The sequence below is a fragment of the Chironomus tepperi genome, unplaced genomic scaffold, assembly GCF_022539635.2.
Source record: "Chironomus tepperi strain 1889 unplaced genomic scaffold, CSIRO-AGI_Ctep_v1 contig_174, whole genome shotgun sequence".
NCBI classification, from domain to species: Eukaryota; Metazoa; Arthropoda; class Insecta; order Diptera; family Chironomidae; genus Chironomus; species Chironomus tepperi.
Window position 1 is genome coordinate 509774 of NW_027226296.1, and position 17668 is coordinate 527441.

The 17668-nt window shown below is 34.6% G+C and overlaps 2 protein-coding genes across 5 annotated transcripts in view; one reads left to right on the forward strand and one right to left on the reverse strand.

The window, feature by feature from the left end:
• Positions 1-17668, forward strand: part of LOC139089053 (transient receptor potential-gamma protein-like) — a 123046-nt gene that overhangs the window by 94489 nt on the left and 10889 nt on the right. For all 4 annotated transcript variants that reach the window (XM_070638481.1, XM_070638480.1, XM_070638483.1 and 1 more), the window contains 3 exons: positions 1224-1364; positions 4354-4493; positions 7228-7496. In XM_070638481.1, coding sequence (XP_070494582.1) covers positions 1224-1364; positions 4354-4493; positions 7228-7496 — 550 coding nt within the window. The remainder of the gene's footprint in view (positions 1-1223; positions 1365-4353; positions 4494-7227; positions 7497-17668) is intronic.
• LOC139089052 (uncharacterized) lies at positions 9841-16725 on the reverse strand. Its single transcript, XM_070638479.1, has 3 exons — positions 16610-16725; positions 14694-15084; positions 9841-14539 (listed from the first exon to the last, which is right to left on the reverse strand). The coding sequence occupies exon 3, from the start codon at positions 14280-14282 to the stop codon at positions 10110-10112; it is 4173 nt and encodes a 1390-aa protein (XP_070494580.1). The 5' UTR covers positions 14283-14539; positions 14694-15084; positions 16610-16725; the 3' UTR covers positions 9841-10109.

Sequence of the window (17668 nt, forward strand, 5' to 3'; positions counted from 1 at the left end):
TGGTACGGAACAATTTGTGGTTGTGAGAAGAGATTAATGAATATTTTAATGCCCTTTTATTTTGACTGGGAGACGCTATGGATGCATTAAAAGCTTTTAATTTTGACATGGAGAGGAGATTTCAAATGGAAATTAAGCAAATTGATATAAACTTGAACTTGGGTGGATCTTGATTTATGCATGGATGTAGAAATGTTTGTAGAGGTGGAAGTGGATGGAAATGGAATGGATTTGAGATTTTCAAGGACGCTTGATCATGAACAAGGGTGTATTTAGGATTAAGGGTGCAAAATCCACCTTTTTTGGAAAGAAATCTAGCTACGACCCTGATTTTGAGATTCTTTATTGGCTTCGAACAATTTTATTGGCTGAGGACATGATTTAGTACTCGTATACCATACTTAGTTACGTTCATATGGAGAGAATGCACAGATTAGCTTGAGAAACGAACTGAAGTCTAGTGGTTACCATTAATGCGAGTAGGATAAGCAAGAATAGCACATAGATACCCATAGCTACTCATAACTTGAGTTACTCTTCCTTGAGCAACAAAACTTTTAGCTTGAGCTACTCTTGATTGAACTATACAGCCCTTAACTTGAGCTCCTCTTGATTAAGCTACACAGTCTCCATAGCTTGAGCTACTCTTCCTCAAGCTCCATAGACCTTTGCTTGAGTTACTCTTGGCAAAGCTACACAGCTCTTAGCTTGAACAACTCTTGGCTAAGCTACATAGCCCTTAGCTTGAGCTACTCTTGGTTAAGCTCTTGGTCAACCGTGCCATAAAGCACTTGACCACTCAATCTTGAGCAATTTTCAATGTTGTGCTCTATTCGGATGTTAAATCATTAATTCAGTTACCCTCTAATCTGCAATACCACACTCTCAAAATCCTCATTCTAGTATGAACATCAAGCATATCCATCCAAAATAGTTGATTAAATACACAACAATTCTCACAACTTCAAACTAATTGGAAGCTTTTCCTCCATTCCGTCCACAACATCGATTTATACTGAACAAAACAATAAAAAAAACCATTTTGTCATGCCAAATCCTTCAATTAAGCACTCCATCATTCACATCCTAAAAATTTGCTACATTTTCACAAAATAAAAGACTGCAGTTTGGAGTATATCCAACTCATTTGTTTCCATTCCAATTTACAATCAGCCTTTTCATCCTTAATAACAATCAATTTGATTTTAATTTTTTTTTTTCAGTTCTTTTGATGCTTGCATCGCAACGTATTGAATCTGTGATGGATTTCTCTGGTGAATCACAAACTGCTGCTGATGAGCTGCCGACAAAACGTGGTGCTGCACCAACATTGATTGAATGGATGATATTATCGTGGGTGAGCGGTGAGTATATATTAATTGAAAGAATCTATTTGTCACATAGGAGTCGTTAAGCTATGTGACTGACTTGGACAGGGGTGGACAACCTATGTGACGCGGCACACTGGTGTGATTATGGGAATTTTGGAAAATGCCATGAATTGAATGCCTTGAGCAATTTTGCTCGAGCAGTGCCCAAAAAACAAAGGTTGTCCACCACTGGACTAAATGGTAATGGAGACTCATTTATTAAGAGCTTGAAGGAATGATGATGAGAATTGATAGAATTGCTAACTGTTAATTGATATAAATGACGTGATTTAAAAATTGTGAGACGATTTGCTTGGGGAAGCAGTTGTTGGATGTAATTAATTTGAAGCTTAAAGCAAATGCAGTTGCAGCTATCAATCTCAATAACATTTAAGGAATATTTTAGTTGCTGTAATTAATTCTAAATAAGACATGACTACTTAAAATGCAATCAAATTTTTATGGTACAGCCAACATCCTTTATGCATCATTCCACATCAATATTTAAGCTGTATGAAAATTCACCTTCTGTTAAGTGATTATCATCACACCATTCCTAATTTATTATTCATAGTTACATGTATTCATGTCAAAATCATAATTTAACATATTTTAATGTATGGAAAGAAGTTGAGAGCAGGCAGGAGATTGAATACAATTGTATGCAAATTTATCTGGTAATTACTAAATCATTTGCAATGTTTTCTAGTGTTATTTGGGTTGGAATATCGAATTTACAACTGTACAGCATTAGTATTGGTACTTTGTTGCTATATTTACTTGGTTCTAGGCATCTAGATGTCAATACTGCAAATTTGCACAAGCTTTGTGATTCGGCTAGTAATAGATTCAGATGGAAGGCCTTTAGGTCTTTTATAGCAACCTAGGCTCCAAGTTGGAGCATGGTTCAAGTAAGTAAGGCAGTTGGAAGTTGTTCTAGGTTCATTCATGTCTACAAGACTTCTTGAACCATTACTTACTTACCTTACTGACCCTGCAGATCAATTGTGAGACATGACCTCCCTCAGATGACGTCTGAACCTGACTCTATCGCTGGCTACAGCTTGCCAATGCTCAATTTGCAATAATGTCTCTATCAAGACCATCAGCTACAAAGTGACAAGGTCATGGACCAAATTACATTTCAACGATCTCAAATCGTCATTAAATTTTCCCATCAAAATCAATTTTCAATCACTTTCTACTTACACAAAAATTGATAATCACCATCTGTTATGCTGAATCATTTTGTATCTTACAGAAAATATCCCAAAAAAGTATTTCATCAAGATAACTTTTCAATAAAAGAATATTAAAATCTCATTACTGTGAACCGAAAAAACTTTTCGACCATTATATAGTCTGTGAGGGTATGCATGTTGTATGGGAAAAAGGATATTATTATTTTTTGGAAAAATAAGAACATTTTGCTTGAAGAGTGTCATGTGATACTTATAAATAGACGAACAACCCCAAAAAGGGATTCTTCGGAAAAGTTCTAGATCTAGGGGGTTGTTGTGGTTGTCGGAAGTGGTTTTAAGTTTGAGACAAAGTTGAGAGATTTGGAATTATTTTGATGCTCATCCAGATGTTCATGTTTGACTCTGTTAGATGCAGCAGGCTTTCACAGTACTCAAGCATATCTTGGATGACCTTTGCATCTGATTATGGCAAATTCTATTCTAAAGCTTCATTTTACTTCTTTCAAGCTATTCAAGTAAATTTTTGATCTTGGAATCTGTCGAAGTTGAGACATCGATTTGTCATTAAAATAAAATGAATTGACTTCAAGTTAAGTTGACTAGGAGTAAGCTTGAATAGCAATTGAATTGAATTTAGTCAATTGAAGTTGACTTCCAGCTCTAGCTTAAGTCCAAATCAAAAGCTATTCCAATTCAAGTTCCTCTCCGGAAATCAAACTGCATAGAAATGGTCAAAAACTCGAACCCAGGCCGTTGAATTAGGTTTAGCCAACTTTACTTGATTTCAAGCTCTTCTAAAATCCAAATTGAATGCTTTTCCAACCCAAGTTCCTCTCTGGAAGCCACAAAGCGTGAGAATGTTCAAAAACTCGAGCCCATGCCAGCGTGACTCTCAATATAGCTCAGATTCTATTTAATCTGGCCTCAGTCTGGAGTCAAACCGAACAAACAATGAGCTCATATTGAAATGTGCCACCACAGCGACGAGTGGCAGCATATTTAAAGCCGAACAAATCGGTTGTTTTCGCCAAGTGGAGCATACTGCCACCTCGTCGCCGTGGTGGCAACATTTCTGCCGATCGGGATTATACTGGCCAGTATACTCATGATAATTCATTTAGATGAGAGCTCATTTCTGTTAGGGCAAGTTGGCCTAGAGCCTAATTTTCAGCCATTTCTACGCTTCATGCTTCTCCCCTTCAGACATCGATACATAAAATATATGAAAATTGGTCGTCTATTTTTACAAATGACAGATTTTACCACATAAATCCCCGATAACAGGAATAAATATATTTTTCATCCATCCTTAACAACAAAAAAAAGTATCAAATATCGATACAATAAAGCTTACAAGCATTAACATAAAGATTACGAGCAGTCAGTGCTTTATGAAACGCGATTCGATAAGAAAAAAATTTTAAAGTTTCACATTTCGTTAACAAATATCCAACCTGGGATTAATAAAAACAAATCGATTCTTATGCTGTATCTCGTAATTGGATTTCTATTGACTGCCAATTGATGTGAGAGACAAACACGATTGGATGTGATATAGAGTGGGGGTAAATGTTACGTAAAATGTAGTTTGGCAAGAGAACTAACATTTGTCTTTTCATGCTACTCAACTTCTTTCCTTACTGTCTCATCGAGCTACAAATGTATTTACACCTAGTTTGCAAGAAGAAGCAAGCAAAAAAATCGGAAATATAAACAGAATGATTGAATTACCTTGTTCATGTTCTTATCTATCTCCAATATTCTCTATCTATTCTGTTTAGGTCTTATATGGAGTGAGGTGAAGCAATTGTGGGATGTGGGACTACAAGAATATGTACATGACATGTGGAATGTGATAGATTTTATAACAAACTCATTGTATGTTGCAACAGTGGCACTACGGGTTGTGTCATATTTTCAGGTGAGTAAATTATTTTGGTAGTTTTGGATGTTTTGGGGGATTGTTTGGAAATTGCGTAATGCTTAAGGCAGTAGTGGGCAACTTATGTGCTGCCAAATTTGAAATGACATGAGCCGCATGTCATGTGTAGTTCTGGTTGAGGCAAGCCAAAATTTTGTTAAGAAAACAAATTTCGGTACTTAATTTTGTAACAAAGCATTACGGTGGACGAAGAGGAGTTAAAGATTGTTTTTTTAACGTTACGTAATTTATGAACATTCCCAAATTGATTTTTCAGATCGAAATTCACCGTGATTGTATTGATATTGAAACCCTTCATATACCCGAATAGCACAAGTCAGTTAATTAATTAAAAAGCCAAACCCAGATCCGCTTGACTCACATTTAGTACCAGATTCAATAACTCTAACCTGGAGGGAGTTTTTGGATCGATTAGTCAACTTGTGCTATTCGGGATATTAATACAGAGATAGTCAACAATTTATAGTTTCAGAGCTCGAGGTCGACTCGGATTTTGTTAGGAAATTCAAGTCGGCTTCATATAAATCGAATGGACAAAATTCTTGGTCGATGGCAAGTTAATGTCCAATTGATGTCAAGTTCTTACATATCTATATCCAGAGTTGTTAAAAATAGAATCTGGTGTGTTTGAAAATATGTCACATGGAAAAATGTGTGAAAAATGTGTGGAAATGTGTGGATTTTCACATACATGCACACATATCCACACATTCTTCCCTGTGCACACATGAAATATATGACATATGTGTTCAGATTCTGTGAAACCGAACATGTTTTAACAACCCTGTCTATATCTACTCGGGTAAAATTCAATTTGGCTTCGAGCTCTGCATTTTTCTCAAACTTGACCCCTTTGTAAAGTATAAACATGACAACATTCTTAGGTATTATTTTCAGTAGCTTCAAAAACTTTTACTTAAACTACCTGAAACTTAATGAAACTTTTCTGGACACTTTTTAAATAAAAAGCTATGCTGATTCCAAAATCCATCATTGCTACTCAATTAGTACCATCAGCTAGTCCAGTTATAAGATATTAAATAAATTTATCTATAAAAGTTGAAATCTACAATTTAAACTCAACAAAAAACCAAAATATCCTCGATAAAGCTCAACGTTTACCAAAATTATCATCAATATCCAGCAACAACCATGGGTTACATCAACCTCCTCTGGCTTCGAAAATTCAACTCAACCAAAGATAAAATCTTTGATTTTGTAAAAAAAGAACCAGAAATAAATCTAACAATGACTGAAATTATCTTTCAAAGCGGAACTATACCGACATTTCCAAGAGAAGAATTGAGTAAATTCTTTCCAAATTTAAAACGTATTACCTTTCATGACTGCGGAATGAAAACAATTTGCCAAGAAGATTTGAAAGGATTTCCAAATTTGGAGCAGCTGATGATTGAACGTAACAATATTACATCCTTGCCTGAGGATTTATTTGAATTTACACCAAAAATCACTCATATTAGCTTCCTGGACAACAAAATTACGAAAATTGGCAATAAAATCTTGGATAATCTTGTGCATTTAGTACATGCTGATTTCGGAAGAAATATAAGAATTGATTATAGGTACCAAAAAGGCAAAAACTGTTTGGATGAATTAAAGCGAATTATTAGAGAACATTGTTCAATGGTTGGACGTTTGAAGGACTTGTCAACGGCAGTTGTTAAAGAAAATGTGAATAAGGAGAATGTTGAGGAAATTACAATGCTTGCAAGGCATTTGAAGATTGATGATTTGGCAAGAAGTGCGAAAACCTTTTTAACTTCAGAGAAATAATAAAATTTTTCAAAAATATGAATATTCTATCTTTAATTTTAAGTATTTGTTCAATTCCTACCCGTTCTTGTACTTTTATTTGTACTCGTAACGTTACATCTCACTAATAATCAACCCAAACAGCACAAATCGGTTGATTCAGTGTTGTCCAAGCATTTTTACTCCACGACACACCTTGGAGGTAATCCTCGTCTGTTGTGTACTCACAGTTAGGCCTATACTTGGTTAATCTTTCAAAAAATCCATTCCAGGCCGACATGACTCTGACTGGGTCTCAAATTCGGTTTAAATCTGACATTTTTCCAGAGGTACTTCGTCCTCTAACTCATCTAAATTGAATCCGACACCAAATCAGAGTCACGCCGTCGTAATGTCAGATTTTGGATCGATTTACTGACTTATGCTGCACGGACAAACACATTTCACTACTTAAGGATACTTACTTATTTACTTTGCTGGCCGTACAGATCAAGTGTGCTCCATGGCTTCCCTCAGTCGGCTCTTGAAACTGGCTCTATAGCTGGCTACCGCTTGCCCATTACCAATTCCAAGTGTGAGGCTATCTCTATCGACAGCTTCTTTCCATGAGTTCTTTGGCCTACCGCGCGATCTCTTGCCAAGGACTTAAGGATACTCTATGAGTATATCCTGAACAATACCCAATATAAATCCCAAATAAACTCAATAATCTCACCCCAAAGTGACTAAGAAGCTTTTCCGACTTCCAAAAGCTACTCTATCGATAATTGTTGACTATCTCTATTTTTAACAGCCAAATACAGCTACAATACATGTCACATGGATTGACAAAATCATCAGAAATGAACAATTTTGTATTTTTTTATTCTCATATCTATTTATACAGTCATTCTTATATGATTTTGATTGACACATTTAAATTTCTATTCCTCCCATTTAGGTGCAAAAAGAGATGGCAATCGATCCATCAGCTGCTGATTTAGCACGTGAAAAATGGGACACATGGGATCCGATGCTGATTAGTGAAGGATTATTTAGTGCTGGAAATATTTTTAGTTCCTTAAAACTCGTCTATATATTCTCAGTTAATCCACATTTAGGACCATTACAAGTGTCATTATCCCGTATGGTCACCGACATTATAAAATTCTTCTTCTTGTACGTTCTCGTTCTTTTTGCCTTTAGTAGTGGCTTAAATCAATTATTATGGTAAGTATTTACTTATTTAATTAATTAATAGCAAATCCTTAATCGATGTTGAGACAAATTAATGCCAAAGATAAACGGAATTAAGCTACATGACTAATAAATTAAGTCAATAGAATCGATTGACATTAAAAAAGCAAGACAACACAGAACAAAATATATTGAGCTGGATTATAAGGAGATTAGTTAAGAACATTGAACTTCTGTTGTCGATGACTTGTAAAGACTTTGTTGATTCTCATCAGGAAATTGTTGTAGTTTTAAAGACTGATTCATTTGAAGTTCAATGAACGGTTGTTTGGAGCTTATCATTGTGTTTTTGAGGGTGAAATAAGATGGATTGCTTGCTTATGAGTTGTATATGGTAGTTGATGGCTTTAATGAATGATTGGATATGGAAGAATGTGAGCAGATATCAGAATAAGCTAGAATTTCCGAGTAAAATTGTTACTTTGACTAGTTGACTAGTTGTATGCTTAGTTTAAGGCAGAATTGGGAGGACTTTGGGAGTCTGGACTACAAAAGTCCCTAAATGTCGGGTCTGCTGTAGTCCAGACTCCAAATAAGTGAAATCAGAACTTCATTGGAGTCCTGTCAACTCTGATTCAAGGGATAAAAGATGAAATTACGGCTAAATTAGTGTTCTCTAAAGCTAGACATACAACTTGTCAAATGACAGGCCTGTCTAAGGTGTAAAGTAGACCATGGATCATAATTGATGTAAATATACAGCCAGAATCCTTAGAAATGCCTGGAAATACAGAACGTTTTAAAAGTCCTCAAATTTTGAGTTACAAAACTACTGACATTCTATATTGACTGACGATGTTCGATTCCTAAGCCCTATCCCTTCCAAATACTACCCAGCCTCCTTTTAGTTCCAAAAATCCACATTTACTCACAACTTATAAGCTTGTTCTCCCACGACATCAATTTTATTCTCATTTATTATACTTAAATCGCACAGATCAATTGATGCCAAATATATTTACTGATACAGGCATAACTTTCTGTCAGTACAATAATGTGCAGGAATTATTCGTTCAGCACATTATTTACTGTAATGCCTTTTTTCATTAAAATCAATAAATCATTCTGATACGTTTATTGAGAACAATACAGATGCTGTTATTATAAGAAGCTTTTTTGTAAGTAGTACAAATCTGTTGTAAATTATCTAGAGTAAGTCGTGTACTTTTTTTGGGAAGTTCTTGTGAATTTTGTTTTAGGGGGGAAGTCACGTGATTGGGAATGGTCGGAAATGACGTGACTCTGAGCTTTTTGGAGCCATATCACCCAACCTTAATATTTAGTGACAAGATCATAAACCAAGGCCGTACCAAACTCGTCAAACCCCCAATCCCTTCCTAAACGTTACATAATTTCCGGTTGTTCCTCTAGATCCTCAATTTTTTGATAGTCATCAAAAATCTACGTCCTCTCCTTCCAATTTCGCATCGATAAATTTCAAACAAATAATTTCTTTCATCATCGACATTAAAGCTTTACATCGAAACATCTCATCTTAAATTTATAAGAAACATCAATAAAAATAGACTCGAAAAGCATACGTTACCCAGCTTGAAAGAGATGCTTCACTGTTTGACTTCCAACGTTTTTGAGAATCCTTTAAATTACATTTCACAAATTTCATTTTTCAATCAATAGAAATCGATTAAATGTCAAAAACAGAAGAGTGTTGACGATAAAAATAGAAGTCTTATGCTTTGACAAAAATAGACAGCATTGAAGTTGATGTGATATTGAATGAAAAATGCTTAAAAAAGTTGGATATAAATCTTGAACATTCAATTTTTGATTTTAAGATAGATTAGATAAATGAGTCTTTAAAGAGATGACTTTGAAAAGATGACTTCCGATGACGTAGCGACTCCTTAGTGATTAAAGCGATAGCACATGCAGGCAAATCGTTGTAAAATCCGGCACCAAGAAGGCATGACTTAAGCGGATTTAAGCCAAATTTGGCACTTAATTATAATTAAGTCAGTCTTGACCCGGATTTTAAAGGATGCATAAAAGGATAGCTAATAAATCAAGTCAATGAGTAGTTTATAATTAAAGAACAATCAAATTCTGAATTCAACCTAGTTGGAGAATGGCCTTCTAACAGATAATGACCATACTCACCTAAATGAGAGTTCTCACGAGTATCCTTAATCAAAATAACTGAGCATGTTCTTTTTGTGTTCGGGTACTCTTCGTTCCTGACTGTGATGTTCTGAAATCTTTCTCAAATTTGGAAATATTTTACAAAATTGCAAAATCTGTTATTAAAAATATTTTTTTTATTGCTTAAATCTATAGTTTACATATCACAAATTATTAGACTAGTCTTATAATTTAGAGTCAATTACTATCACTTTCAAGTGGAATAGGATGCAATTGGTCAACCTCAGACCTTTTTTCAAAGTTTATTCATGGGTTAAGACTTCTTTTTCGAACAAAATTCTTTAGTTTACGAAAATTATTAGATAAAAGTCCCTACGTTTTAAAAACCATTCCTTAGCCTATTCTGCTCGGGTCTGTTTGCTCTGTCAACTTGGTAGTGAGTATAAAAATTAAAAATTTCACTATAATCCTTATATTACATACAAATTAAACATTAATTCTATTAAAAATTGCAACATTTTCAAACCATTTAGGTTTCGAGTGAGGAAGTCCTCTGAACGTTTCAATAAATTCAAAAATAGTCAAGTCTGTGTTCTCAATCTCTTTTTTCAAAAATTCTCTCAATGAACTTTCACTTCCTAGAAACATATTTTGTAGATATAAAGCTAGTTGATTGCAGCGATTTTCGTCTGCAGTCCTTATTGTGTAGTATAGGAACTCATTAGATTCTAAAATCATATTTTGAATTTCAGTCTTACTGAAATGACTCTCATAGATTGCCTGTACGAATTCAGAATTAGTAATAAATGCTCTATGGAATAGCTTGAATTTAGTAAAGTCATAGTACATGTAGGAATACTCTTTTTTTGTGTACTTCTTCTTGTCTTCATTCCTTGAAAAATAGAAATAGAAACTTTTGTCACCGCTGTTATCTGCATTTAGAATCTCCTTCCTTTGGTCTACTTCTGTGTGACTTTTAAGGAATTCCCACAGCTTAACAAACGATGCATGATAACAAGGTGCCCCATGTAGGATATTCTTAGTAAGAAACATTTGGAAAATGTCAGAATTTGTCAAGAATTTTTCAACTTTTTCTAGGATTAAGGACAGAAACTTCTCATGTCCTGCAAATTCATAAGCACAGATCTCAAAAAAATGAACCAGGATGTCCCCAAGAAAGCTCATCATTTGCTTTGTTGGCAGTAAATTTTCAAAATTATCCCATAGCTTTCTGTACTCAATAAAATCGGAACTGCTGAATTTTTCGTTATAGAACAAATAAATCTTTGGACTCAAAGCAGTCATGAGAACTTCCTGCTGATTGATATTTGATAGCTTTCTGTCTTCCTTCTTACTAAACATTTTCTCAATTAATCCTAAATTCTCATTGCCTAAATATTTCTCAAAGAACTGCCAATAAGAAGCACCATCAAGTGACTTAATCTCTGAATCATAAGAATCGTGACTCTTTTTAATTCCAATTGATCTATAAAAGTGCATTCCTAACAGAATCTTCCCTTTCTGGTTCCTTCCATTCACAAACTTCTTCAATTCCCCTCCAGTTAGATACTTTCCCGCCAAAACTTTGATTTCCTCAGGATTTGTGGACAATGCAAAGTAATTTGGATTGAAAATTGCTGTATAAAATGTCTCGTCTTTATGGACATGCAATAAATCAACCAATAGGCCATGATCCTTATTGAAAAATGGAAATAGAAACTCAAAGACCTCAGGATGATTCGTGTCGAGCATGCGGAACAGAAAGTTATTGAATTTAGTCCTTAAAAGCTTCAAAATTATCGGATTGAACCTTGTTTTTGCATTTTTGTTCTTCATTTGAAGGTACGAGCCCATAAAGTCAGTGATAATCTGCTGTATATTCCCATAAGTGTTGGTCAAGTGATGGAACAACTCAAGCCTCAATTCAGCTTCATCATCGCTTATCATGTCACTGCTGAATATATTCTCAATAAAGTATTGAGCAACAAAGAATTCCGACATAGTTTTATGGCAAAATTGGAACTCATTCTTGTCATTAATGTACAGGATTCCCAAACGAGTGATTTCCTCAGTCGGGCAATCAGGTCTGACTTCCTGCATTATATTCAGTTTTCTGATCTTTAGGGCTAGATTTGTGGATGAGAATATTCGAGCTTCATTTAATAAGGCATACTTTTGAAAGAACTTAATTAATGATTTAATATTGAGAACCAAAGTTGCAGCAGTGCTGAATGAGTTTTTACATTTCTCAAGCCAAATCACAATTTTGCTGTGTATAAAAGACTCAAAGATTCCATAAATATGAGCATTTTGGAATAAGTCAGCATTTTTATGAATTGCAGCTAGCAGCTTAAGCATCAGTGGGGAATTGAAGTCATAGGCAAAGGATAGCTTCTCATAATTAAGTTTATTGACGATTTTCTCAACATTCTTAATATAAGCCTCAATTTTATCAGCTGGAACCTCTTTAAGTGCAAAGTATTCCTTCAAAAACTGTTGCTTCTTGTCATCATCAAATGGAAGCAACTGCCAAGACCTAACTTGAAAGGTTTTACTTAATTGATCAGAATATAGAGGCCTAGTGCACACAAATTGGACATTTTTGGTTCTATAGCGGATATACTTAAGTGCATTGATGATAAATTTATTATAAGTTGGGGATATCTCGTCGAATCCATTCCAGATGACGACAACATTGCCTGATCTGAATGATTCATCGAAGATTTCAGCCTCAAAGGCATTTTTGGCTGAGTCTAGGCTTAATATCCTCTTGAGAAGCTTCTCGACATTATCTCCGTCTTTATATAGCTTTGTATAGCTACTTAGGTCTATATAGACTATCCATTTTGTTGGATAGAGTGCCTTACATTCAACAGCAAGATGCTCAAATGTTAAAGTCTTGCCTGCACCTGCTTCTGATGATAAAATAAGAATTTTATCATTTATAGCTTGAGCTATAAGCTCAGTTGAACTTTTGTGCATGAAGCTATATCCATTTTGGCATAGATCAAAGTAGCAAGCCTTAAAATGTGGATTAGCCTTAGCTTCATCCAAAATACGGGAAATTTCAGCAAAATTCTTCCTTAAAAATCCTTTAGAAAATGTCTCTAAAGTTCTATTGTGCATTCTCTGTTCTCTATGCTGCTTACGAGTCTCATAATGATCTGTGTATTTACTGCCATATTGATACTCAAAGTCAATTAATTTAGCATCTTCAGGTATGAATTCACGATCTACATAGAATTGACTGTCTGGCTTGACTTCCTCGCCAATATTCATGACTGTATTGTCCAATATACTATTAATAACCTCAAAAGTCAGAGAATGGAAAGATCCAGGACATGATTGATGTAAATCTTTAAACTTTATGGATTGACCTTGGAATATTAATTTGGAATAAAGAACTTTATCTCTTAAAGAATTTGGTAATGTCTGCCAGTTATAATTGATTAGAACTTCTAGGTATCGTAGCTGTGGATCATTAAAGTTCAATGTCTTCTTGCTTAATATTTGGGAAATATGAACTGGAAGTATTTTGTCAAACACAGCAAGATTCCCGCTAAACAGTTCACTAAGCCTAATTCTTACACTTTTATACATAACAACAGCATTCTTTACCTCAGTCTTCCTTTGGTCTGTCAAGTCACTAAATACAATAGCTGGCAAGTAAGCTAATCTGGCATCAATTTTCGGCAGTGCTTTAATCATCTCAGGAATGACGAATTTCTCAAAAAATTCAAAAAGCTCTGGATATGTCTTGATTACTCGTTTAAGAACTTTAGGCTGCTTATGATACATAGCAATCAGGTGCGCTGGCCGAACTACCAATTCTGCAAGCTGATCGACCTTACCATAGCACTCATAGACATTATTGATGACTTTTTCTTTGTCCTTATTTTGTCTGCAAATATCCAAAATTCTTTCAAAATCAGTTTTAGTCTCACGATCTGACTTCCTGAATGGATTCGATTTATTTTCAAAGACTTCATAGATCGCAAAATGGCAAAGTTCATGCACAAGTGCGCCAAATGTTTCATGTTCAGTCTTTTTATTGTGGAGTTGCCTAGCAGCAACAATAATTCTACCAGATGAGTAAAAGACTCCTGTTGTACTGTTGCTGGTTGTTGGATCCATTACGATTGTGGAGTCACGACAGAAGTCAAAGACAATGTGGAATATTTTGACAGCTGCGACAATTTGTAAGATAATTTTAAGTCGTGGATCTTTGCTTAATATCCTGTAAGCTCGTCTTACAAGATCCAATTTGCCATGTTCATCTGTGTCATCGTGAGTGACTGATGTGTTGTGCATGAGTATGTTGATGTGCTTTTCAGGCAGATCTTTGGTGCATTGAATGTGAATTTTATGTAAATCTTCTCTGTCTGTGATGTTCAGGCTTGCAATTATCTCCTCAATGTCTTCGTGCGGTGCTAAACTGTAATTTTTTTCAATCATGTATTTATAAATTCGAGTAGATCCACAAGTGACTGCTGATTTTAAGGCTGATTCATTTTGTAGATTGTAAAAGTACTTAATGTTAGGGTTTTGTGATAAAATGTCTTTAAGTCTGGCTAGATCTCTGTCTTTGATGATTTTATGGACATCTTCACACATGTTTATGAACTTTTTAAGATCATCAGAACATTTACTGATGTCCATAAATGATGGAAATGGCAAATTTCCTTGAACTTGTTTCAAAATCACCTCAGAATTGCCACTTTCGAGTGCTAGATTCTGTGCTGTTATTTTTTTCTCAGGCAGTTGTGTTTCGAGTCCATATTTGAGGAAGGCTTCAATTGGATTTGGATTTCCTAGCTCAGATGCGACTAAGAGTAAGTTGTAGTTCCGATGATCCACAATGTGATGAAGTTCGGGTTCGTAATTGTTGGCTATTAGGTCGAAATTTATGTGAGTTCCTGTAAAAGACAGAAATTGATTAAATTTAAGACTTAATTAAGGCTTTTTACTGAATGGCACAATGCAGTCACCTGTACGGTGTCGGCAGGGCAAGTTCTCGTCTAACGACAACATGTGCTGCCTGTGTTTTGCCCTCTTGAACTTAAAACTCACCTAAATGTCCATTCTTAAGTGACTTTACCAAAAAATCAGCAACATATTCATAAAGAAGTCCGTCATTTTCACACAAATTTTGATCAAAATCTTTAAGACTCAAAAATTTGTGAATATCCTTCGACTTCCAATAAAGGTGGTGCTCTTCGCCTTCATTTACAGTAACTAAGATCACAGCTGCTTTATATTTTAATTTCAGTTCCAATGACTTCAGATGCTTTTGTTTCAGTTCTTCAAAATTTTTATCAATTATTAATTTTAGCTTTATAACATTTCCCGACGGAGTTTGATTGTATGTTGGATTTAAGTCTTTAAGTAGTTTGATCGCAGTTTCTGATGATGTTATGTTGTATGTGGTCCAAATATTTCGAGGTTTGTCAAGTATCCCACCCTGAAAAGTTTGAAAAATAATTTTTTAGATATTTTGCAATACTTTTAGAGTGTCTAGTCCTTGTCTGTAGCTAACGTTAGCAATCCCTGATGTAAAATGGTTTATAAGCTAGAATCCCGAACGGAATAAATGAAAAAGACTCTTCCCGAATAGCATAGCTCTGTTAATCAATCAATAGTCTGGTACCAGGTCAGCGTGTTTCTAACTAAGTGCCTGGATCTGTTCAAGTCCGACATTATGTCAGGGTCACACCAGCCTGGAGCCAAATTTTGGATCGATTAATCGATTTGTGCAATTCAGGCTTCTCCATTTGTGGCACTTGGAAGCCAATCAACACCAATTTTACATTTGATTCAATAATATTTCAGACTTAGTGTCTATCGTCAACATGTTAAGTCAAGTTCACTATTGTATGACGTAATAAGTGAACAACCTCTTGATTTATGTTTCAATAATACTTTCTAGACAATCAGGCAGACAACAGAATTCTTCAGAAAAATTGCACAATAATCGTCATGTGTTAATCCAAAAATAGCCTCTTATCAAATAAAATAAAAAGTTCGATAACTCACCATTGTATTTTATAAGTTTTTGCCAATTTTTGCAATTTTTAATAGGCTGATTTAATGCAGCCTTATGTCTAATTCACTATTAAGATCCAATTAAGATTCAATATAGAGTTTAAACGAATCACAATAAGTTAATTTCCAATAAAAATCACAATATTTACTTTCAACGTTTTTTTGTTAAACCTTTTGTTCCCTCTTATGAACACAATTATGTATTATTAATTTTTTACATCAGCTATCGCCTTTTATAGATGATTCAATATAACATCTAATGATTAAATATTTACAAATTATTATGAAATCTATAACATTTTAATTTAGGACTATTTTTTTTCGCAACTTAACTGTTTTACTTATTTGTTATAACTAAAATAATGTAACACAAACGAAGTCATTATCAATACTGATTAGATATGGAACAAACAAACACACAAAGAAAGTTATCAAATTGTGAAATAAAGATAAGGTTCAATAATCTTTAATAAAAACCCGTATGTTGAAAAAAGGAAGAAGAAGACATGAAGTTACATTAACTTGTCTAACTAGTATTTCCTTCGCTGACCTAAATTGTGATTCATGCTCTTGCTTAGATGGCGCAAGTTAGCACATTTATATTAATCGCAAAAAGTTGATGATTTCCATGATTAAAGGTAGGTCTGGAAATAATTCATATACTACTGTGTCGTATGCTCTTTCGGTACCTAATATATTGAAAAAAGGATATGATTTCCGTTATTAAGTTCAATAATTCATAAATGACTTAGTGAGTCGAAGTGACTCGATGGCTGAGTAGTTTAGTTGTTCGGTACCTAATTATTGAGTGCGATCGAGATTCAGCTTTATAGACTCTAGACAGTAGTGTCCTCTAATAAATAGTTCTGATCCCACTACAAACTGTAGGTCCACTGGGTGCAGAAGTTTAAATAGAAAATAAGAAGCATGGTATCAATACTTACTTACATACTTCGCTGGTCGTACAGATGACCTCCCACAGGAGTCGTCTGAAGCTGGCTCTATCGCTGGAATCAATATTGATGGGTTTAATTCCTAAGATAAAATTGTATGTAATCCCTGGAATTCAGTAAATTATAATCCCGGGATTAAGCACGCTAATCATTCCCAAATGACCTTCAAAGATAACAAAGAAACTAGTTTATGAATCTATAAATAAAAATCCAAAATATTCTTTATCATCTTCAACTCCACACACATCTACACAGTATGAATATAACATGTTATATATTTTTATTCAATTCCCATCCCGTGCATCTCAAAAAATCTATTTACTCAGTCTCGCATATTGATTTTATCAAAGACAAACTTTTTTTTACAACAATATTAGATATCTTTTGCCATTTATCTCTAGAACAGTGCCAATGTCATCTTATTTGATTTCATGGTTCATAAATAACTTTCTCATTACATTGTACGTACACTTCCTTCCTTCACAGCTTCATCTTTCGTACTCTATGTGTTTAATACTATCACAATCTACTCGTTGTGCTTGTTTATTGATCAATCGATTTCTGACCTTCTTATTGGGTTACATGTTTTTTTTTGTGCTTGTTTTCCAGCAAGGGAATTATTTTATGTGCGGATGTGATTCTTTGGGAGATGGAAGTTGGGGTTGGGAGGGGTCAGTTAGGGATTGTTGTGAGCTATTCGTATGGTTTAACTGAATATTTGAGGGTTAATTGATCTAGCTAGTGCAGCACTTGGGAATTATTAAAACATACCTGTTCCAAGTAAAACTGGGTGCAACAGAGTCGGACATGTGTAGGTCTAGCCATAAACTTATTGTTTGTCGGACTTGTTCTTTATAGTTCGATAAACGGTCGATTTTACGATATTTTTGTACAAAGTATACGACTCGATTTTGATTCCCGAATGGACAAGTTTTTGAATAGTTGTATGACTAGTTTTGAGGATGATGAGTCGCATTATGACGACCGTAATCGGACTGTGACGACATTAGTCGTTCTTGGAACTTGATTTGCCATTAATCAATTAAAAAC

Excerpts from the sequence above, each read along its gene's own strand:
- LOC139089052 (XM_070638479.1), bottom strand. The coding sequence starts at position 14,282 with ATGGACATCAGTAAATGTTCTGATGATCTTAAAAAGTTCATAAACATG.